The sequence below is a fragment of the Colossoma macropomum genome, unplaced genomic scaffold (genome assembly GCF_904425465.1).
Source record: "Colossoma macropomum unplaced genomic scaffold, Colossoma_macropomum, whole genome shotgun sequence".
Taxonomy (NCBI): Eukaryota; Metazoa; Chordata; class Actinopteri; order Characiformes; family Serrasalmidae; genus Colossoma; species Colossoma macropomum.
Window position 1 is genome coordinate 2581061 of NW_023495515.1, and position 18940 is coordinate 2600000.

The 18940-nt window shown below is 40.6% G+C and overlaps 1 protein-coding gene across 1 annotated transcript in view; it reads right to left on the reverse strand.

Annotated features, from left to right (window-relative positions):
- The window catches only part of LOC118802270 (arf-GAP with Rho-GAP domain, ANK repeat and PH domain-containing protein 1-like), a 155507-nt gene that overhangs the window by 40309 nt on the left and 96258 nt on the right, over positions 1–18940 (reverse strand). The window contains 3 exon segments of the mRNA XM_036562750.1: positions 2407–2542; positions 3571–3705; positions 4203–4377. Coding sequence (XP_036418643.1) covers positions 2407–2542; positions 3571–3705; positions 4203–4377 — 446 coding nt within the window.

The window sequence follows — 18940 nt, forward strand, 5'->3', positions numbered from 1 at the left end:
GAAAAGAAGGGAAAAGAGAAAATGAGAAAGACAGAGATGGCAATGAGAATTCAGAGATACCTTGAAATCATGATTTACCAAGATTTAAAATCTTATATCTGGATATATAAGATGAATTATTTTGTCGTAAAAGTTATTTATTAGTTTCTGTCCTTGAATTCATAGTATATTCCTGAATTCATCGTGAATACCAATAATCTTTTATTCCTCGATTAGTCAGCAAATTACTTGTACAAAGCTACATTAGACATTAGATCACAGACACAAAGTTCAACAGCTTGAAGAATCACACATAAGGCATATTCAAAATTACGTTTAATTAATGGCAGCTGTGCGCTTATCTTCCTGTCTGCACTGCCTTTCAGTCATTTGTTGATGTGCACCTGTCCCTGACTGGGTTAGCTAGGACATCCAGTATTTCTTCTGTTTATTCTGCTGAGATTCATTCTCTGTTATTGGGCATAGTTTTGTTTCATTCAGAAATATTTTTCTCTCTGATGTTCAAACAACTTTTTTTGTTCTTCAGCGGTCCGGTGTGTCTCTCTCTGTGTCTCTTTCTCAGTTGTTCAGTTGTCAGTAAATGTTGATGGAAATTTGACTTGCAGTCCCGGTTGTGATTTCAGTAAAAGCAGTTTCCTGTTTTAAGATGTCTGCTCTGAGATTAGTCTAGTTTTAAACTAAATAGGCCTACATATTTCAAGAAGGGCCAATTTGTTTTTGTCATACATGACAAGTATTAAGTAATTTACACTTGAATTAGTGATGTACTTTCTTGTTCCTTGGCCTTCATTTTTTAGTGTTCAAAAATTAAGAATTCAAAAAATTGAAAAAGAATAATTTGCTAATATTCAGTGTGTTTCACTTATTACTGTGCTGTTGCAAGTCTGATCTCAAGTAATTTGATCTAAAAACCAGCATTTTCTACTCATTTCAAACCTTTCAATACTTATCAGAACTACTTATTTCTAGACTGGAATTTTAAGATTTCATGTGAAGTAAAATTATCTTGCTGCGTGGACATTTCTGCTCAAATTTAGTGTTTATTTCTAAATCCATCACAACTTAACTAACTGACCACATATGATCTAATTCACCACCAAGGACATAATCTCACGACTGATCTAAGCCAACATGACTGACAACAAAAACACAACAAAGAGGCTCTAATCCACCACAACTGACCTAATCTACCACAGTAGACGAAATCCACCACAATTGATCTGTTTCACCACAATGGACACCATCTATCACAACTGACCTAATCCTCCACAACTGACAAAAAAAAAAATCACAACAAAAAGGACCTAACTGACCACAACTAACCTAATCTACCACAACAGATGAAATCCACAATGGACACTATCATGAATGACCTAATCCACCACGACTGACAACAAAAACACAGCAAAGAGGCTCTAATCCACCACAACTGACCCACACAGTATAAAAATTGGTTCTTCAAGGGTTCTTCAGTAAAGACAAATAGTTCTATAGAGAACCCTTTTTTGTGCTATATAGAACCCTTTTCAAAAAAGCTCTATACAGAACAATATACGCAACACTTTCTCCATCGATCTGAAGAGCCACTTCATGGTGCAAAGAAACCCGTTAAGCATGCAAATGGTTCTTTGAATGTTCATGGTTCTATATAGAACCACTGTCTTCACCAAAGAACCCTTGATGAACCATCTTTTTTTTTTAAAGAGTGTACCACAACAGACCAAATTTACCACATCTGACCTTATCTACCATGACTGACCTAGCTTACCACAATGGACCTAATGCACCACAACTGACTTACGTCAACTGACCTAATTCCCTACTTTACTACAACTGGCCTACCAAAATGGACTTAATGGAGAAGGGACCTAATATTCCACAGGTGACCTACCACATCTGACCAATCCACCACAATTGGCCTCATCTATTAAAACTGACCTAATTTCCCACAACTAATTTAATATGCCACACTGACCTAATCTAGTACAACTGACTTGATCTACCAGAAACCTAATCCACCACAACTGACCCGATACACCAAAACTACCTACTGCAATGGACCTGATCTACCTTAATTGACCTAATCTAACCCAAGTGAACTAATCCAACAAAGCTGACTTTCAACCACAACTGATCCAACAAATGAAGATTTTCCAGCAGGGATTTTCACGAAGCAGGAAGCCAAATAACTCTACTTAGCCAAATGTCTTAAGCCATAGATCAAGTTTGTCCCCCAGGAGGAAAGGTAAAGGGCATTCTTCCTGCTGCTGTCCTCACTTTTGCCTGAAGTTATCACGTTTACTGAGAAATCTTGCTTTGTGAAAAAGCCCCCAAAATATTTAAATCTTAAACAGGAAAAGAGCTCAAAGTTTTAGATGACTGGTCTAGGCAGTCAGCCAGACGTACCCGTGTGTCTCAGGAGGATTGACGGCCAGACAGACGATTTCTCTCATCTTCAGACCGCCGTTGGGTGTGGCAATCTTATCACTCTCGTAGTAATTAAAGTTGCCATCGTTCAGCACACACCAACGCCTGCTGAACTCTGAAAGAGACAGAGAGAGAAAAAAAAGAGATGCTTGATTTTGACTGAAAGGCTGATTGATTAGGTTTCATTAGTTACTTCTGGTTGTGTCTTTAAATGATTTCGCCTCCTATCATATCTTCAGGAGACGTTTCATGAAGAATAGTGATAAAAACAACAACTTGTAATCAACTATGACTTGGAGACGTTTCACTTTGGAAAATAGGTTGCTATACAATCTAACTGGGCTTGCAAAGAACACTGGGGAAACGCCTCTTAATCCAAACAGACATAATCAAAGCCTGTAATCAAAGCCGGGGGGGGTTCACACAAAGTATCAGTTCAGAGGTTTTCACATTTCCACCAGACAGTGAAATATGGCACGATTTGGTTATAGATATCTAGAGTTATTGCGAGATAATTATGTCATTTAAGGCACTTATTTGCATCCACAAATGCAAGTTAAGAGTGTATTATGCACAGCGGAAGCTATATGTCAACAATTTCCAGAAACGCTGCTGGTAGACTTTGCTGGGCTTGAGCTCATCTGAAATGGACTGATGCACAGTGGAAATGTGTGATGTGGTCTGATGAGCCAACCTTTCAGATTGGTGATAGAAATAATGGACGTTGGGCCAAAGAAGTAAAGGACCACCCAGATGGTTACCAGTGTAAAGTTCAAAAGCCAGGGGTGGCCATGGTACGGGGGGTGTATTAGTGGGTAACCAGCACATTTCAAACTGCAAATACAACACAGGCCCTATATGGTTGCGTGAGTGAAGACGTATAACTGAAGAGTGGCAAACAATTCTGTGTTCAACTGTGTGTTTTCAATTTAATACAGGTCAGGCAGAATTTATTGGCATTTATTGACATTACATATACTGTCCGAACTTTTTAGAATTGGGTTTGTAAAAGCAAAATTCATTTGTTGTTATCCAAAAGTCTTCATCGTTATGAAATATGCAAACAGACAGATGCAGCGTTTCTGCTCACATATTATGTCCATTTTTGAGAAAGAAGCGAATGACTGACTGCGATTGGCTCACCTTCTTTGTTCTTCCGCTCTGTGATTGGACGGGCCATGGAGGCGGTCTTAAAGAGGAAGCCATTGTGTGTGATGGAAGGCGGGGCCATGTAGTGCTCTGCGTGAACAGCAAGCTTCACTTCTGACCTCGGAATCTCTGCAGGTCAAAATGGCAACGCTTACATAGCCAGACACAATCAGTCACAATAATAACACTAATAATTTTTGTTTTTGTATCACTTTTCTCTGATCCAACATCAGTATACACAATCAATGGCAGTGTATCCCTGGTCTCGCAATGATTCAGTTCAATTATGATTCTTTAGAAATCGATTACACACTTCACCTTGATTTGATTCCACTAAATTTGACTATTTCTATTCGATTCCCCTGACCTTGCATTTGAAAATAGTGCAAAAATAATAAGTACTTATAATTTAGAATAAATTACAATCACAATACTTCACAATATTCATGTCTAAAATACAATGCAAAGACAAACATTAAAAGCATTACATGAAAAAACTAGCAGTTATGAAGACTGACATATATAAACTACAGAACAATATGTATTTGTATTTTGTACATGTGTAAGTACTGTATACAGTGGAATCGGTTTTAGGGAGTTGATAGCAGCTGTTCGGCTGCACTGACCTGTGTTGCGGTTCTGCGTGAGGAACTCCACCTGCAGGTTTTGTCCGTGGTGCATTGCCAGGGCAGCAGGAGAGGGGTGGTCAGGGTTGCCCGTGTCACAGTTCACATCAGCACCGCAAAACACCAGAGCCAGAGTCTCACAAACGTCATTAGACTGGACGTTTATACACAACGCCTAGAGAAAGAGTGAGAGAGAGAGAATTACGTTCCTCCTGAACAGATGCCACGTGTGTTAAAGATGAACAAATCTTGGTAAAGATGAGACAAATGCAAAAATGTAAGTGTATCTTTCACTGGTGAATCTCATTGCAGTGATGGGAATATGGCAATTTTACTGCATTGATATTTGGATATTAGAACCGATTTGTAAGTGTTTATAATTCAGACATCACAAGATCAGTCAAGTTGATGTCAAAATTAAAAAGAATAATAATAATGAATAAAAAATAATAATAATGGTACTAGTGTTGCACTTTATCGGTAGTACTGAGTCAAAGTTGGTTCCACAATCCTGTCAGACTGGAGAGCATATACAGAAGCCTACTGAGATAGCAGTCTTTAGTGTTTCCCCTACAATAATATAGGTCGGCAGGCTGCCTGGTCAAACTCAGTCGGCTTTAGGGAAAAATATCCCATCTACAAACTGTTCAGTTTTTAAGGAACTATAAATCATATTCTTATACATTTCTACTGAAACATGCAAATTATTCTTTGACCCAATATAAACCATGAAGCATATAGACCCAGTTCCAAAAGAGTTGGGACAGTATGTGAAATGCTAATAAAAACAGAAATTAGAGATTAGTTGATTCTGTTTCACCTGTATTCAATTGAAAACACAAAAACACAATTTCATGTTTTACCTAATAAACTTCATTGTTGTTTGTAAATATACGCTCATTCAAATTTGCTGCCTGTCACACGTTCTGAAAAAGTGGGATGGGACGGATCACTTTGGGGTCTGAACACACAAACTGATCCAGTGTAGAAAGCGTAATATTGTACTGTTCTTCTGTTACAGAAGTCTTCAGCTGTGTAACCGTACAGGGCCTTTGTTGCTGTATTTTGGTTTGAACTGCAGGCAGGCCAGTCTAGCACCTGCACTCTCTGATCATGCAGTCTTGCTGTTGTGGCTGCTGTGTTGCAGAATGTGGTTTGGTGCTGTCAGGTTGAAATAAGCATGGACATCCCTGAAAAAGACGATGCCTAAAAAGGCAGTATATGCTGCTTCGAAATGTGCACAGTGTTAATGGTGCCTTCACAGATGCACAGGTTACCGACTAACACCCCTCATACTACAAGACAACAAGCTTCCACTGTGCATCAGTCCATTTTGAGCTCGAGCCCAAAGAAGTCAGCAGTGTTTCTGAACACTGTTGATATACAGCTTCCATGGTCCTAACCGCTATTTGTGGATGAAGCAATGGACAGCTTTTATAGACAATGGTTTGTTAAAGTATTGCCCAGCCCATGTGGTGATACCCATCACAGAAACATGCTGGTTTTTAATGCAGTGCTATCTGAGGGATTAAAGGTCACAAATTCATTGTGTTTTTTTGCCTTGTCTGGATTTCCTAAATCTCTTTATGATATTCTACACTGCAGAGAGTGAAATACCTAAAATCCTTGCAATCCCTGGCTGAGGAACGTTATTTTTAAACTGCTGGAATTTTTACTGATGCATTTTTAGCAAGTGGTGAGCCAGGACCACCCTTGCTCAAAAAGGATGCTCCTTTTATAACCAAGCATGACTGCATCACTTGTTTAAGATGTTTTATTTGTATATTACACAAAGTTCAAAGTCTTTACAGTAAAACAATGGAGTTGAGGTAAAACATTACATATCTTGCTTTTGAACTGTTTTAGTTAAAATACAGGTTAAAGTGGATTCATAAAACACTACTTTCTGCTTTTATTAGCATTTTATCTACTGTTCCAACTTTTTTGGAATTAGGTTTATACATGCACTCTTCATATACAAAACAAGAGACTATAAATGATCTCCAACTGTGAATCACAACTTCAGTGAAATCAATAGGCACCTAAAAGAGCTGTTAGACATGCACTGTTTCACACATTACACTGCTCGATGCGCAGGATCTATCGGACTGTATCAGTTCTATGGTGTGTGAATAGCTCACACTGTTGGAAAATGTGACTGCCTGCTGTCACAAGGCCCCATCAACAGGAAAAATCCATTCCAGCACTTCAGCCATTATCAACAGCGACTGCATTGTACATTGCAATAGGAAGGAATTAGAATCAGGAGAACCGGCTTATGTTCTTGGAACTGGCATGCTAATATAGTATAGTATAGTGTTGTGGGATTTCTCCAACAAAACTGAACATTACCACACTTCTTTGGAGCTGCCTAAATGTGTTTTGCTGAATTTAATGCATTTAATAAATCTGACTTGTGCAAAAGTTATATCTGTTTATATCTTATGTTTTCTGAGTATATCACAGAGCACATAAATAGAAATTGTGCATGAAAATTTGTAGATAAATGCCAAATTTAGGTTTGTTCCCTGTAGAGGATGTGTTAACTTATTTTAAATTAGAAAACCAAAAAACCTGTAATTTGCCCAAATATTTGAATACAAAGCATGTCCAAAATTCTTCATTAGAATCCCCTGCCTTGTACATCCACTCACGGGACACTTTATGAGCTCTACCCACCTTATAACTCAAAATGTACACCAGAGGTGGGGAACTGAGGGCCAGCAGAGTTTGCGGACTTCCATTCTCTTACACCACAACCAAACTGAGTTAAGTCTGCCGTGTTTGAGCAGGAAACTGAGCATTAGCACTGGTATGCTCAATTTTATGCATTGACCGCAGGGGTACGAAGCCCTCTAGTGCTTCACAAGTTGTCAGATTCTGACCACAGAGTCAATCTTGTCCAGAGATTTCTGGGTGGTGATCCACTCTCAACAAAATACTCCAGTAACACTGTTGTGCCCAACACACTGATACCAGCACTACAAACACTACCATGTCAGCGTCACTACTGTGCTGAAAATGGACCACCAACCCAACTGCACCTGATAAACAGTGGTCCTGTGGTCAGAAACTGACCAGTGATGAATGGGGTAGAGGGGAGCTTATAAGTTGTTATTCAACAGATGAGCTACAGTCTGTAACTGTACCTATATGGTGGACCTATAAGGCAGAATGGAGCACATAAAGTAATCAGTGAGTGGAAGTACAAGGTGTTTTTAGTAAATGATTAGTGTGTGGACGGTGCATCTATCACACACAGTACAGGGCAAATAAAGCAATAAGAGGTTGCAGTGATTTTACCATGCAATGTAGGCACACTGCTTTTAACAATTTCCTGAATTAATGCAGAATGCAGTTGATGAGTGCAGTCATACGTCCATGCATCAAATAACACGGTGAATAAAAATCACCTCTGTTCCATCACTCACTACAAAGTTTCAAACTGCTTCTGGATGCAACATCAGCACAATAACTGTCAGTCAGGAGCTTCATGAAATGGGTTACCATGGCCGAACAGCTGCACACAAGTCTAAGATCACTATGTGCAATGCCAAGCGTCGACTGGAGTGGTGTAAAGCTCGCCAACACTGGACCGCGTTCTCTGGCGTGACCAATCATGCTTCTCTATCTAGCAATCTGATGGACAAAATCTGGGTTTGGCAGATGCCAAGAGAACACTACCTACAGGAATGCACAGTACCCTCAGTAAAGTTTGGTGGAGGAGGGATAATGAGCTGGGGCTGTTTTTCAGGGTTTGGGCCCCTCAGTTCCAGTGAAGGGTGATGTTAATGTTACAGCACACAATGACATTTTAGACAATTATTTGCTTCCAACTTTGTGGAAACAGTCTGGCGAAGGACGTTTCTTGTTCCAGCATGAACTGTGATCCACTGCACAAAGCGAGCTTCATAAAGACATGAGTTAGGTGTGGAGAAACTCCAGTGGCCTGCACAGATTCCTGACCTCAACCCCACTGAACACCTTTGGGATGAACTGGAACGTTGATTGCGAGCCAGGCCTTCTCATCCAACATCAGTGCCTGACCTCACACGTGCTTTGACTGAATGGGCACAAATTCCCACAGATACACTCCACAATCTTGTGGAAAGCTTCCCAGAAGAGTGGAGGATGTTTCAGCCATAAAGGGGTGGCAACTCCATATTAATGCACATAGTTTGGGAATTGGATGTCCAACAAGCTCATATAACTGTGATGGTCAGATGTCCACAAACTTTCCTAACAGAGCGTGTGAGCATTTATATTTTATCTGCTGTGTTGTTTGTGCTGAAAAAACAAGTGCACACAAGATCCCTTCACTCACAAAACAAAACAAAACATACTGAGCAGGGTAGGAGCTAAAATGTTACAAGCGCTTTTAACAAATGGACTCAGATGTTCGTAACTCAATTTGAGCTGCTTTGCGAGATGCCAGGACCACTCGTGATAAAGCAGAGGACAAACGAACCCTTTTGACATTGGTCAAGAAGTTCTAGTTGTTGGGACACAGCCAGTTTGTCATCTTGGTTGTTATCATGCCGACAACAGTGATTACTGGAGTGAGTCTGATGTCCGAAAAATCACATTTGTTGTTAAAAACATCATCATTTACATCATTTACGACCCCACAAATAACTCATGAGTGTGTAAAAGCCTAAAGAATGGCTTTTGCTTTTTACGTCAGTGAAAATAATCTAGATTATCATTACTCTGAGGTTAAAGTGTTGACAAGAAAAAGATATGACTCAACGGCCTGACTGACTGGAAAGGAGCATGCATGTGAGTGAATGAATGAGTGAGTAGAAGGAAAAAGATTCAGACAAAGAAACAGGCAGTTGAATATGTGGCGAACGAGACAGTTATGCGGAATAAGAGCGAGACAGATAGCGTTTGTGTGTGTGTGTTTTTACAGCTGAGCTCCCCCCTCCTTGACCACAGCAGGACAGCGGACGACCCTTTTTCTCTTTCCCACAAGTGCACAGTCATGCACGCACAGCTAAACACGCACAGCTAAACACGCACACAAAAGCACCCACATTTCCGTCGTCATAAGCAGTTCATTTAGTTTTCACCTTTAGAGTCAGAGACTGTTATATAGAACCTTCATCTCAAAGCCTGTCAGGAGATGAAAGGAGCTTCGGCCATTCATTCTTGTTAAAGCAACAGTTTGGAAAGACATCAAACGTCCACAATTCCTCCTCTTACCCCAAATGTAGTCGATCGGCCAAGATTTATTAAGAGAGGCGCTACTTTCCAACAGTTGACTGACACTTTGCGCTGGTGTGGGTGGGCAGTTTAGTGGTAAGTCCCCACCAGTGCAAAGCATGCACTAAGAATGTGTACACAAGTGAACACAAGTGCAAAGAATTTCATAATTAACATAATTACAGCTGACTAATGACAATGACAACACATCTTAGCATTAGCCTATTTCACGTAATGAAGGGCGAGAGGAAAATCACTGTAGTTATAATTCTTTAAAAAGGAACCATTTTTCAATGAGAATGAACTCAGCTTCGTATTGACTAGCTTCTTATTTGACTTTTCCACTCCACCTTAAACGATGCACCAGTTAGCCTAATGTAATGATGCACCGGTGTCAGAATGCAACTGCAGCATCATTTAAGGTGTAACGGAAAATGTGAATAAGAAGCTGGAGAATAAAAAGCCAACAACGTTCTGTGAAAAACACTGTTTATTGATGCTTTTCTTTTTTGTTCCATGTGCTGCTTCTAATCATTGTTTACTACAACCTTAAGCATAAAGAAAATGCAGAGTGGGGTAGGACATATCAAAAAAAAGTTTCTGTGAGCAGAGTTTGTGCTTGCAGAGGCTGATGAGCAGTGTTGGCAATGGTTAAAGCCTGGTAATTAAACAAACTCATGCTACTCAAACTAAGACTCCTTCCTGCTTTACACACTCCTCAGCCAAACTGTTCCTCGGGCTAATTACGATGAAAAAACACTGGGTCGAAGAATCGACTCCATGCATTTCCATTCTCAGACTCATTGTCCAAGAGTTGACTCAGACTCCCAGACGTGTTGGAGTCGAAGAATTGATTCGTTTGGAATCTACTGCCCAGTACAAGTTTTGGATTCAGTGCACAGTGTGGCATAAGTTAGCACAGCTGCTGTAGCACAGTTTATCAGTGTTTTTGCTCGGTACTCAGCAAGCAACTTGTTGTTTTGAATGAAACAGCTTTTATGGAAAAATTTTCGTATAGTGTGTGCATATCTATTTTCCACATGACCGCTGCTTTTTGGGATTATGGTTTACATATCCAGTTACGGAATTGAAGTGTCGCTGGTTACTGTTTTTAGCAAAGTTAAAGAGTGTGTGCTTTCTTTTTTAGTTATTGTTTTGTTCCATTAAATGTCTCCGAACCTTTTTTGTGACACTGTGCAGTTTGCGGCCGTCACTACAGCCATGTCAAGATGAAAGTACGGCAAAAACAGCAATCTTACAAGCATAAAAAGCATAAAGCTTCAGTAGATGAGAATGACTCTTTGAAAATGCATTAAAATCATTGTTAGCATTGAAATCTGTACCAACAAATACAGCCAGACGACGAACTGCCAGCTGAACATCACTGGTTGCTGCTAACAGACTTTATTTAACACATTCGTTTACACATTACATTCTCTTTATAAGTGGATATATTCTGCCCTCACTAGAGTAGGCTGTGTGTTACCGGCTAACAGGCTAACAGGCTAATTCTACAATAATAAAAGACAGATTCGAAGTTAAAGCCTTTAAAGGAGGAGTTACTTAAAGCTGAGACATATAAAGAATGTTATTTGCATGCCTGTCGGTATTGAAACCAGAGCTGATATCGAAATCTGATATAGCACTGAGCTATATCTAATTGTGGAAGTGTGTTGCTGAACTTTTGCTTTGAGTGAACAGCACATCTACCACTAATGTTCTCAGTCAGGGTGAACACACTTCCATCTATTATCAGGGGCATCCTGAGTTCAAATCCCAGTAATTTCAAGAACAAAAAGTTGCTGATTATTGGCGATACGTTTCTTTAAGAACCTTCTAAAACAAGGCTAAGACCAATTAGGACTTTGGTGAATAAGGGTGGGAGCAGTGCTCTACCACCAGCTGTCAATCACAGTGAAATATGAAGGATTACGCAGTGCAACCAGATTAATCAGTGAAAATCTGAGCAATCCGTTTAGCCAAACTTCCAAATGAAAATCCCCATGTCCAACGGCAGAGATGGAGGAACGACAGCTCAACAAAATCAGCCGTCTACAAGTGAATATTAGAAACATTACCAAGCACTAAACACGAACATACACACTTCGATATAGTTGTTATTCACTCCCAGCTGGTGAACTATTCCAGTTCAGAAGCTGATAGAACTTAGTAGTGCGTCAAATACATAAACCCTTTTCCCATTTCTGAAACAGGTAACTACATTTCCTGTCTAAGCAGAAGAAACACCACAGTCAGTGCGGAATATGGCAGCTTTGTTTGCATTCGCGGTTAAAAATAGTTTTCAACAGTAACAGTAATGGCCTCCAATGATACCTCAACAAGCCATATTAGCACAAAACTGAGGAGAAAAGATCCTGTGTAGAAGACAATGTAGCATTCCTCCCTCGCTAATGCCTCCCGCTCAACAGACACAAAACCCGACCGGGTTAACAGTATCTGAACACCCTCTTGGCTTTTTATGACAATATATGTGAATGTGTGGGTGAGGTGAGCCAACAAGTGGAAGGTTGTGGGTTCAAATCCCAGGACTGACTGGGTATGACCGGTTGTGCTGCTCCCACACTGGGTATAGTTAACCAGCAAAATGACCCATTTCACTTGTAGGATCAATAAATGCATAACATAGCAATAAAGCATGTTTTCAAATGTTCTCCTCTATGAGCTAAAAGCTAAACACGCTCTTTTAAGGAACCCTCAGTGCTACAGTTCCAAACTAAACCAGCTACACCTGCTATTTCATTAACTCCCAACCAAGCATGCATTACATTCCAAATGAATCCAGGCTATTTGCAGAGTAGAAGATCCAAATTTCCAAGTAAATCATAGTGTTCAGACAACAACCGTGTCAAAGCTAATGCTATCGTTGTGCACATCTGACCATGACTACAAGATTCAACCAAATCCGGGAATGTTAGACCTGTGTAACCTGTTCAGTCATATTACCATATAATACTATAACCCATTTGATGTAACCCTCACCAGAGTGCTGTGTACTCTGGACCGGACTGAGGCCTGTTTTAAACCAGAACACTGCAGTGCTGAGAATGACTGACCACTCAAAATAATACCTGCTCTGTGGTGGTCCTGTGGGGGTCCTGACCACTGAAGAAGTATGCAGTCTGTAATTGTAGAACTACAAAGTGCTCCTTTATGGTAAATGGGAGCTGATAAAATGGACAAAGAGTGTAGATACAGGGAGGTGGACTTAATGAAGTGGCTGGTCGGCATATGGTAAAGAATGAGATACACATGTGGATAAAAGAGAGATGTATAGATATAAAATGAAAAGACAGCTTGAAAAATAATAAAGACAATAAAAAAAGCTGCAAATATCTAAATGAAAACAACACGCTGGACACGATTTCATGCTGTGAGAATGTTACAATATATTAAAAAATATGAATGGAGTAATGAAATGTTTTGCGTGCAACTTTCATTGCATTGGAACTGCTTTGTGCATCTGCTGAACTGCATGGAAACTAAGTTGCATGCAGCTCACAACATGCAACTAGTTGCATGAAAGTTTCACCATATAAAGCCAGCCTAACCTCATTTGGAGTACATTTGGAGTGAGGAGGAGGATTTCTTCCATGGATCTATTATTTTAGGTTTAGCGTGTGTGTGTGTGTGTGTGTGTGTGTGTGTGTGTGTGTGTGTGTGAGAGAGAGAGAGAGAGAGAGAGAGAGAATGCATGTATTTCTACATCCATTGGCTCTATGACACATAAGGGATTGCAGGTAATCTCCAAGCTGTATAAATCAAATACTCCCGATTACAGTAAATCACTGCTGAGAGTTAAAGACCCAAATGCTGCAATAAATTCACAACATTATAAATCCCCACTTCTTCTAGCACTAAAACACACAAACTCCACCCTCTCTCTTCATCACACACACACACACACACACTCACACACACACACTCACACACACACACACACACTCACACACACTCACACTCAATCATTGTGAAACGTATTGCAGCTATTGGCTGTTTCTCACATGCCTTCTTCTTGTACCACAGACAGGAAGCATCAACGGAAAGACTGAGATGGACACACAGGTATGGACACAGAAGACTCTGTTCTGCTAACAGCTTATTAATTCTGTTCATGTATTTTCATGAGATCTTATTAGTGTATTACCACAATGAGGTTAAGGTGTTTTGAGCTTTTTCTGGATCCAGGACCGCTTTCTCTGCAAGTACGGTGCATTTGTGTAAAAAATGATCTAATTGTAAGTCGCTCTGGATAAGAGCATCTGCCAGATGCCGTAAATGTAACGTAATGTCCAGAGATTCCGATCTTTGGTCCAGAATTCCATGGTTTGGCGTTCGCTTCCAGGGAACTCCACTACTGTGCGTGTGAAAGGCACCGCATGTGGGCTGCGTGGTTGGTTCATTTTGTAAAGTGACCGCTTCGTCTTATCTCGTTACTTCCCTTTTCAAGTTTCATGATGGAGGGTAAAGGACTGTTGTGGACAAAAAGCAGTGTTCTTCACCGCTTCAGTGTTTGAGCATCAAGGAAAGTAATAAAAAGCAGCAAATGAAGGAAACTAGTGCCTCACATTCTCAAACCTGCACACACAAAAGTGACATTTGCAATTGCGGAATCGATCCACGGTTCGGAAGGAATTCTTGTACGTGAAAGCAAAACAGTGATAATGAGCCCCTCCCCAAAACTAGCCCAGAGTCGGTCCTGGGTGAGGACTCAAGTATTCGGGACAAGTGTGAAAACAGCTCTTAGTTACACGACACACGGCACAATTACACTGCTCCACAACCAGCGTTGCCACCTCGGCCCTGTAAAGCTCCTGGACACAAAACCAGTAGCTTGATTTTGCAGTCTAAGGTACACTCTTAAGAAAAGATGGTTCTTCAAGGGTTCTTTAGTTAAGGCAATGATTCCGTTTAGAACCATGAGTTCTACACAGAATCATTTCACGCTTAAATGGTTTCTTTGGCGAAATGGGATCTTTAGAATAATGGAGAAAGTGTTGCATAGGGTTCTTATGAAAATGCTCCAATACAGCATGAAAAAGCGTTCTCCAGTTGTTACAAGCTTGACATCATAACAACAGCAGAACCTTTTTTTGGTGCAATATACAACCATTTTCAAAAAATGTTCTATATAGGACCATAGATAACACATTCTCCATCAATCTGAAGAACCGTTTCACTGTGCAAAGAACCATTTAAGCATGAAATACTGTTTGAAAGAGTTTTTGATTGGCCATGTTCTCTGTCATTGCCCTAATCAGTCCAACTCCAAGACCTTCACACAGCACCACTGCAATGTTTAAAATATACCCGTTTGCTGGTTTGATTGGGCCTAGACTGCACAATATAGCAAGAAAACTGAGTTTTCGTACTGTTCCTAGCTAGAAACCGTTACCATGCCACACGCAGCAAGCATCAAAAACAGACACGAAGCGTATTTTTGGTGCGACGTGAAACACACAGCATGAAGTAACATAAATAAAGGCTACAGTAATTAACACAGCAGCATACTGCATGTGGCAGTGCAAGGGGCAGCGTTACTGGTGTCAACAGCTTAGGGTTAGTCTGTGTGTGTGTGTGTGTGTGTGTGTGTGTGTGTGTGTGTGTGAACATAGTTTCCAGGGTTCAGCAGACAGATCTATCCTTTAAATTCACCATATAACCACAGCTTAGGCCGACTCCCAAGACAGACATGTCTACATACAGTGGCTATGAAAGGTATTTGGAAATGTGTGCCTTTAGCTCATCATGTTAGGAAATAAAATGTCAAACTAAGAGGAATTTATTTTAAACAGATCATTCCGAGAATTTTCTTTCTGGAAAAGTATCCTTTCAAAGGGTGGCTGATCGTTTTGGTTTGAGAAGTTTCTTTGCATCCAGAATGCCTTTGTACACTTCGGAGTTCAGGATCCCACTTCGACGTTTCCACCTCTGAACCCAGACTGGTTGGAGTTCTTCTCCAGGATTTCTCCACACAGCGTCACCCATCGGTTTGATGTCGTGCCAAAAGTGTGCTTCTTTGAAACAAATATCATTTGTTCAAAATTTGATGAAGTGACAAACAACATCAATAGTTAAATGGTTAACTATTTTGTGTTTTCCCTCTAACATGCTAAACTCAGCAAACAGACAGTAACTGCGCATTAGAAAGTGCAGGAGTGTGTTTTCTGTTATTAACTCTTGTTGTTAACTGATTTATTAACTTATTTTCACTTAGAAAATCAACAAAACATACACTGTGCAGGGTTTTCATGATTATCTTCTCTCTTGGACTTTAGATAATATGACTGGCTTCTGGAGGACCACACACACAAGGACGGGGAGAGATGGGAGTAAAGGAAAGGAAGAGAAGAAGAGAAACGGAGAAAGAGGGAGGTAGAAGGAAAGAGGTGGAGAGAGAAGGGAAGGGGGAAGAGGGTAGAGTGGGGGAGGGGGAGAGAGAGAGGGAAAGAGGTAGAGAGGGGGAGAGAGGGTGAAAGAGAGACAGTAAAAGTGAGAGGAGGAGAGAGAGAGAGAGAGGGACAAGGAGAGGGAAAGGGAAAGGAGGAGAAGGGGGAGGGAGAGTAGGGGAGAGACTGAGCAAAAAAGAGAGGGAGGGGAGAGGAAAAGAAGAGAGAGAAGGAGAGGGACAGGGAGAAGGAATGGGAGAGGACAGGAGAGGGGGAGAGAGAAAGAAAGAGAGAGGAAAAGGAAAGGTAATGGTAAACAGACAGACACTGTCAGAGTGAGCGTATCTCAGACTGATAGGGAAAACTTCACTGAGGTCACCACACTGAAGACCCCATCACTGTATGTTCAAAACTGACACTGGTTCTGACTTCTGTCTCCCTCTTTCTCACTCCATCTCTCTCTCTTTGCTTTGCCTTCTCCTCTCTACCGCTCTTTCTACATGAAATGGTCATGAATAAGCTGCCTGACGTCTGAGACACTGTTCTACGATGCTTTGAGATGAGATTTTGGCCTAAAATGTATATTTTTATACATATATTTTTATGAGGTAAACCAGTACCTGAAAAAACCTTATTTTTTAGATTTACCACTATTTTACCATCAGCAACTTTACATGTAAGATGTATTTGTGTTGTAGACTCTGGTTCCCATCACCACTGTAAACAAATCAGAGTCTGTAAGTTTCTCTACAATGAACCATTTCACCTCAAACCACTCTGAACGACTTTGTTTACATCTCAACGACTGAAATACAGAGAGATTTTAAAGAATGGGTGGAGTTCCCCTTCAAGTGTGTTCTCTGTAAAGGATGTGTTCACTTATTTTCACTCAGAAAATTAACAAAGCACGTCATCTGGCCAGGGGTGTTCAAACTTTTGCACGCAACTGTATGTATATTATGACTGTGTCTAGCAGAATGCTGCCACAGCTCTCTCTCCCCACTTTGCGTTTCTCTCTCTCTCTCTCTCTCCCTCTCAAGTCAGTACACAGTAAGCACCGTGTGATGACAGCGAACAGGCCATGGAAAATGCAAACAAGTGCAGGCAGGAACTAATACAGCCAAACACTCAAACTCTTCCCTGTAAAACACATTACTCCCTGTAGGGGCCTCACTCTGCTCCGTAGGCCAAAGTCTGACACTGGAATATGAACAGACCGTGTTGCAACTCAGCAACTATGAGTGCAACAAAGTCACATACAATTATCATTCCAGTCAGCTCAGTTCAGAAGCATGCAAATTCACTTTACTGTCAAAATATATGAGACACTTCTGTAACTTCTGTAGCGTCGAGAGAACGAGCGTAAAACCCAAAACAGGTGGTGTTAAATGTGGGTTAGATATTTGTGGCTGAGCTACATTCAAAGCCACTGTAAAATACTCACTACACACCCATATGACAGCACATGTCAGCTGAGTTGTGTTTTAATGCAGTAAGGTATTAAAAAACTGCTGTTATTTAAATAATCTTTGGTTAATCTATATCTTGCTTCGCAACTGTGGCCTACTGCTACAGTACTACACTGCTTAACAGAAGAACCATTATTATTATTATTATTAATAAATGAATTTATATATTTAACATTAGTGTATTATACTGTATTTTACAGTGCTACTGAGAGGATTATCCTAATTTAAAAGTAAAGGCCAAAACATATCAGACAGCCTTGATAGTGTTATTGTTGTCTTTGTAAACCCTGGCGAATGATAGAGAATATAAATTGAATGGAAATGCAATTTATTACATAACTGCGTGGCTAATTATGTAAGTTGGTGATTACAGCAAGGGGGCTTCCAAGTGGGGTACTGTGTAAGTGTTGGCCTCTCATTGGGAGGTTGTGATTTTGGACCCCAGCGATGCCACAGCCATCCGTTGCTGGAAGTCCAAAAAACATAAATGAGCTGCGTTCAAAGCTTAGGCAGCATTTCTCGGCCGCTTCGATTGCCTCGATTACCCACAGTTCTCTGCACACGAACAGCGCGAAGGAAAAAAAAAACAGCACCAACAAAACGCTGGAAACGGAGCCGCTGGAGTGGAGCTTGTTTTAAAATGTAGGTTGTTCACAACCTTGAATTCGTCTTTGTTACCTCATAAAGTGTAAAGTGATTAAGTAAAGCATTGATTTATACATCGTATATCGTCCATATATCGTATTTATGGATATGTAGTTTGATACAATGACAAATCAACACGCAAACAGCTCCATTTTCTTTTCCCTCACAAGTTTTGCACCACAATTGTAAGAGGCGGGGCCTTTCTGGTGACGTCAGTTCAGACTGCTCCGTTTGTGTGATCAGTAGGCTACTAGGGAGGAACGCAGTTATGGCCTCACTCTCTCTGGGTGGGCAGAATAACTAACATCATTTTTTAATGTAAGTTAATGTAACGACAATGAACCACTTCATATCAAACCACACATCAAATCACTCAACCATTATGGAGAAATTCTGCAAATCAGTGGAAATCTTTCTTGTAGGCTGTGAAAGCTTTAGTTTCCACTTGTGCGAGCTGTGAGTCGGGAACCCCTGCCTTAAAAAATGAGCACCCAGACTGCAGTCATCTGTGGCTGATATCATAGAGAGAGTCAGGAAACCTGATATAGACCACATACACACTCTCGGAGGGCAGAGCTCCTCGGCCCTTACGCGATTCCTCCCGAGTGAGTTCTGTTTCAGAATGCCGATGTCTCTCTGAGAGAAGGGTGTGTCCTCCAAAAACAATCCCCTCCATCACACGCTCACTTTTTCTTTTTCAGCAGAAAGGAAGGAGGCGCAAGATGAAAGAGAAAACTTCATGTACAGTGATTAGGATGATGTTGAAGGAGGAAGGAGGGGACGGGACGTGCAAAGGAAAACACAGACGAAGACTTTACTCTGGCTCAGGCACTGAGTGAAAAAACTTCCATATGGTCCAGAATGATCTCACACTGTGGAGGAGCCATTAAGCACACAGTCCTATGCAAAAGTCTGAGTACCCTGGTTTAACAACATGTTTTATTACTTTCTAAGTAGAAATAAGTTAACAATCCTCTACAGAGAACTTAACAGTCATTTTTCTACAAATTTT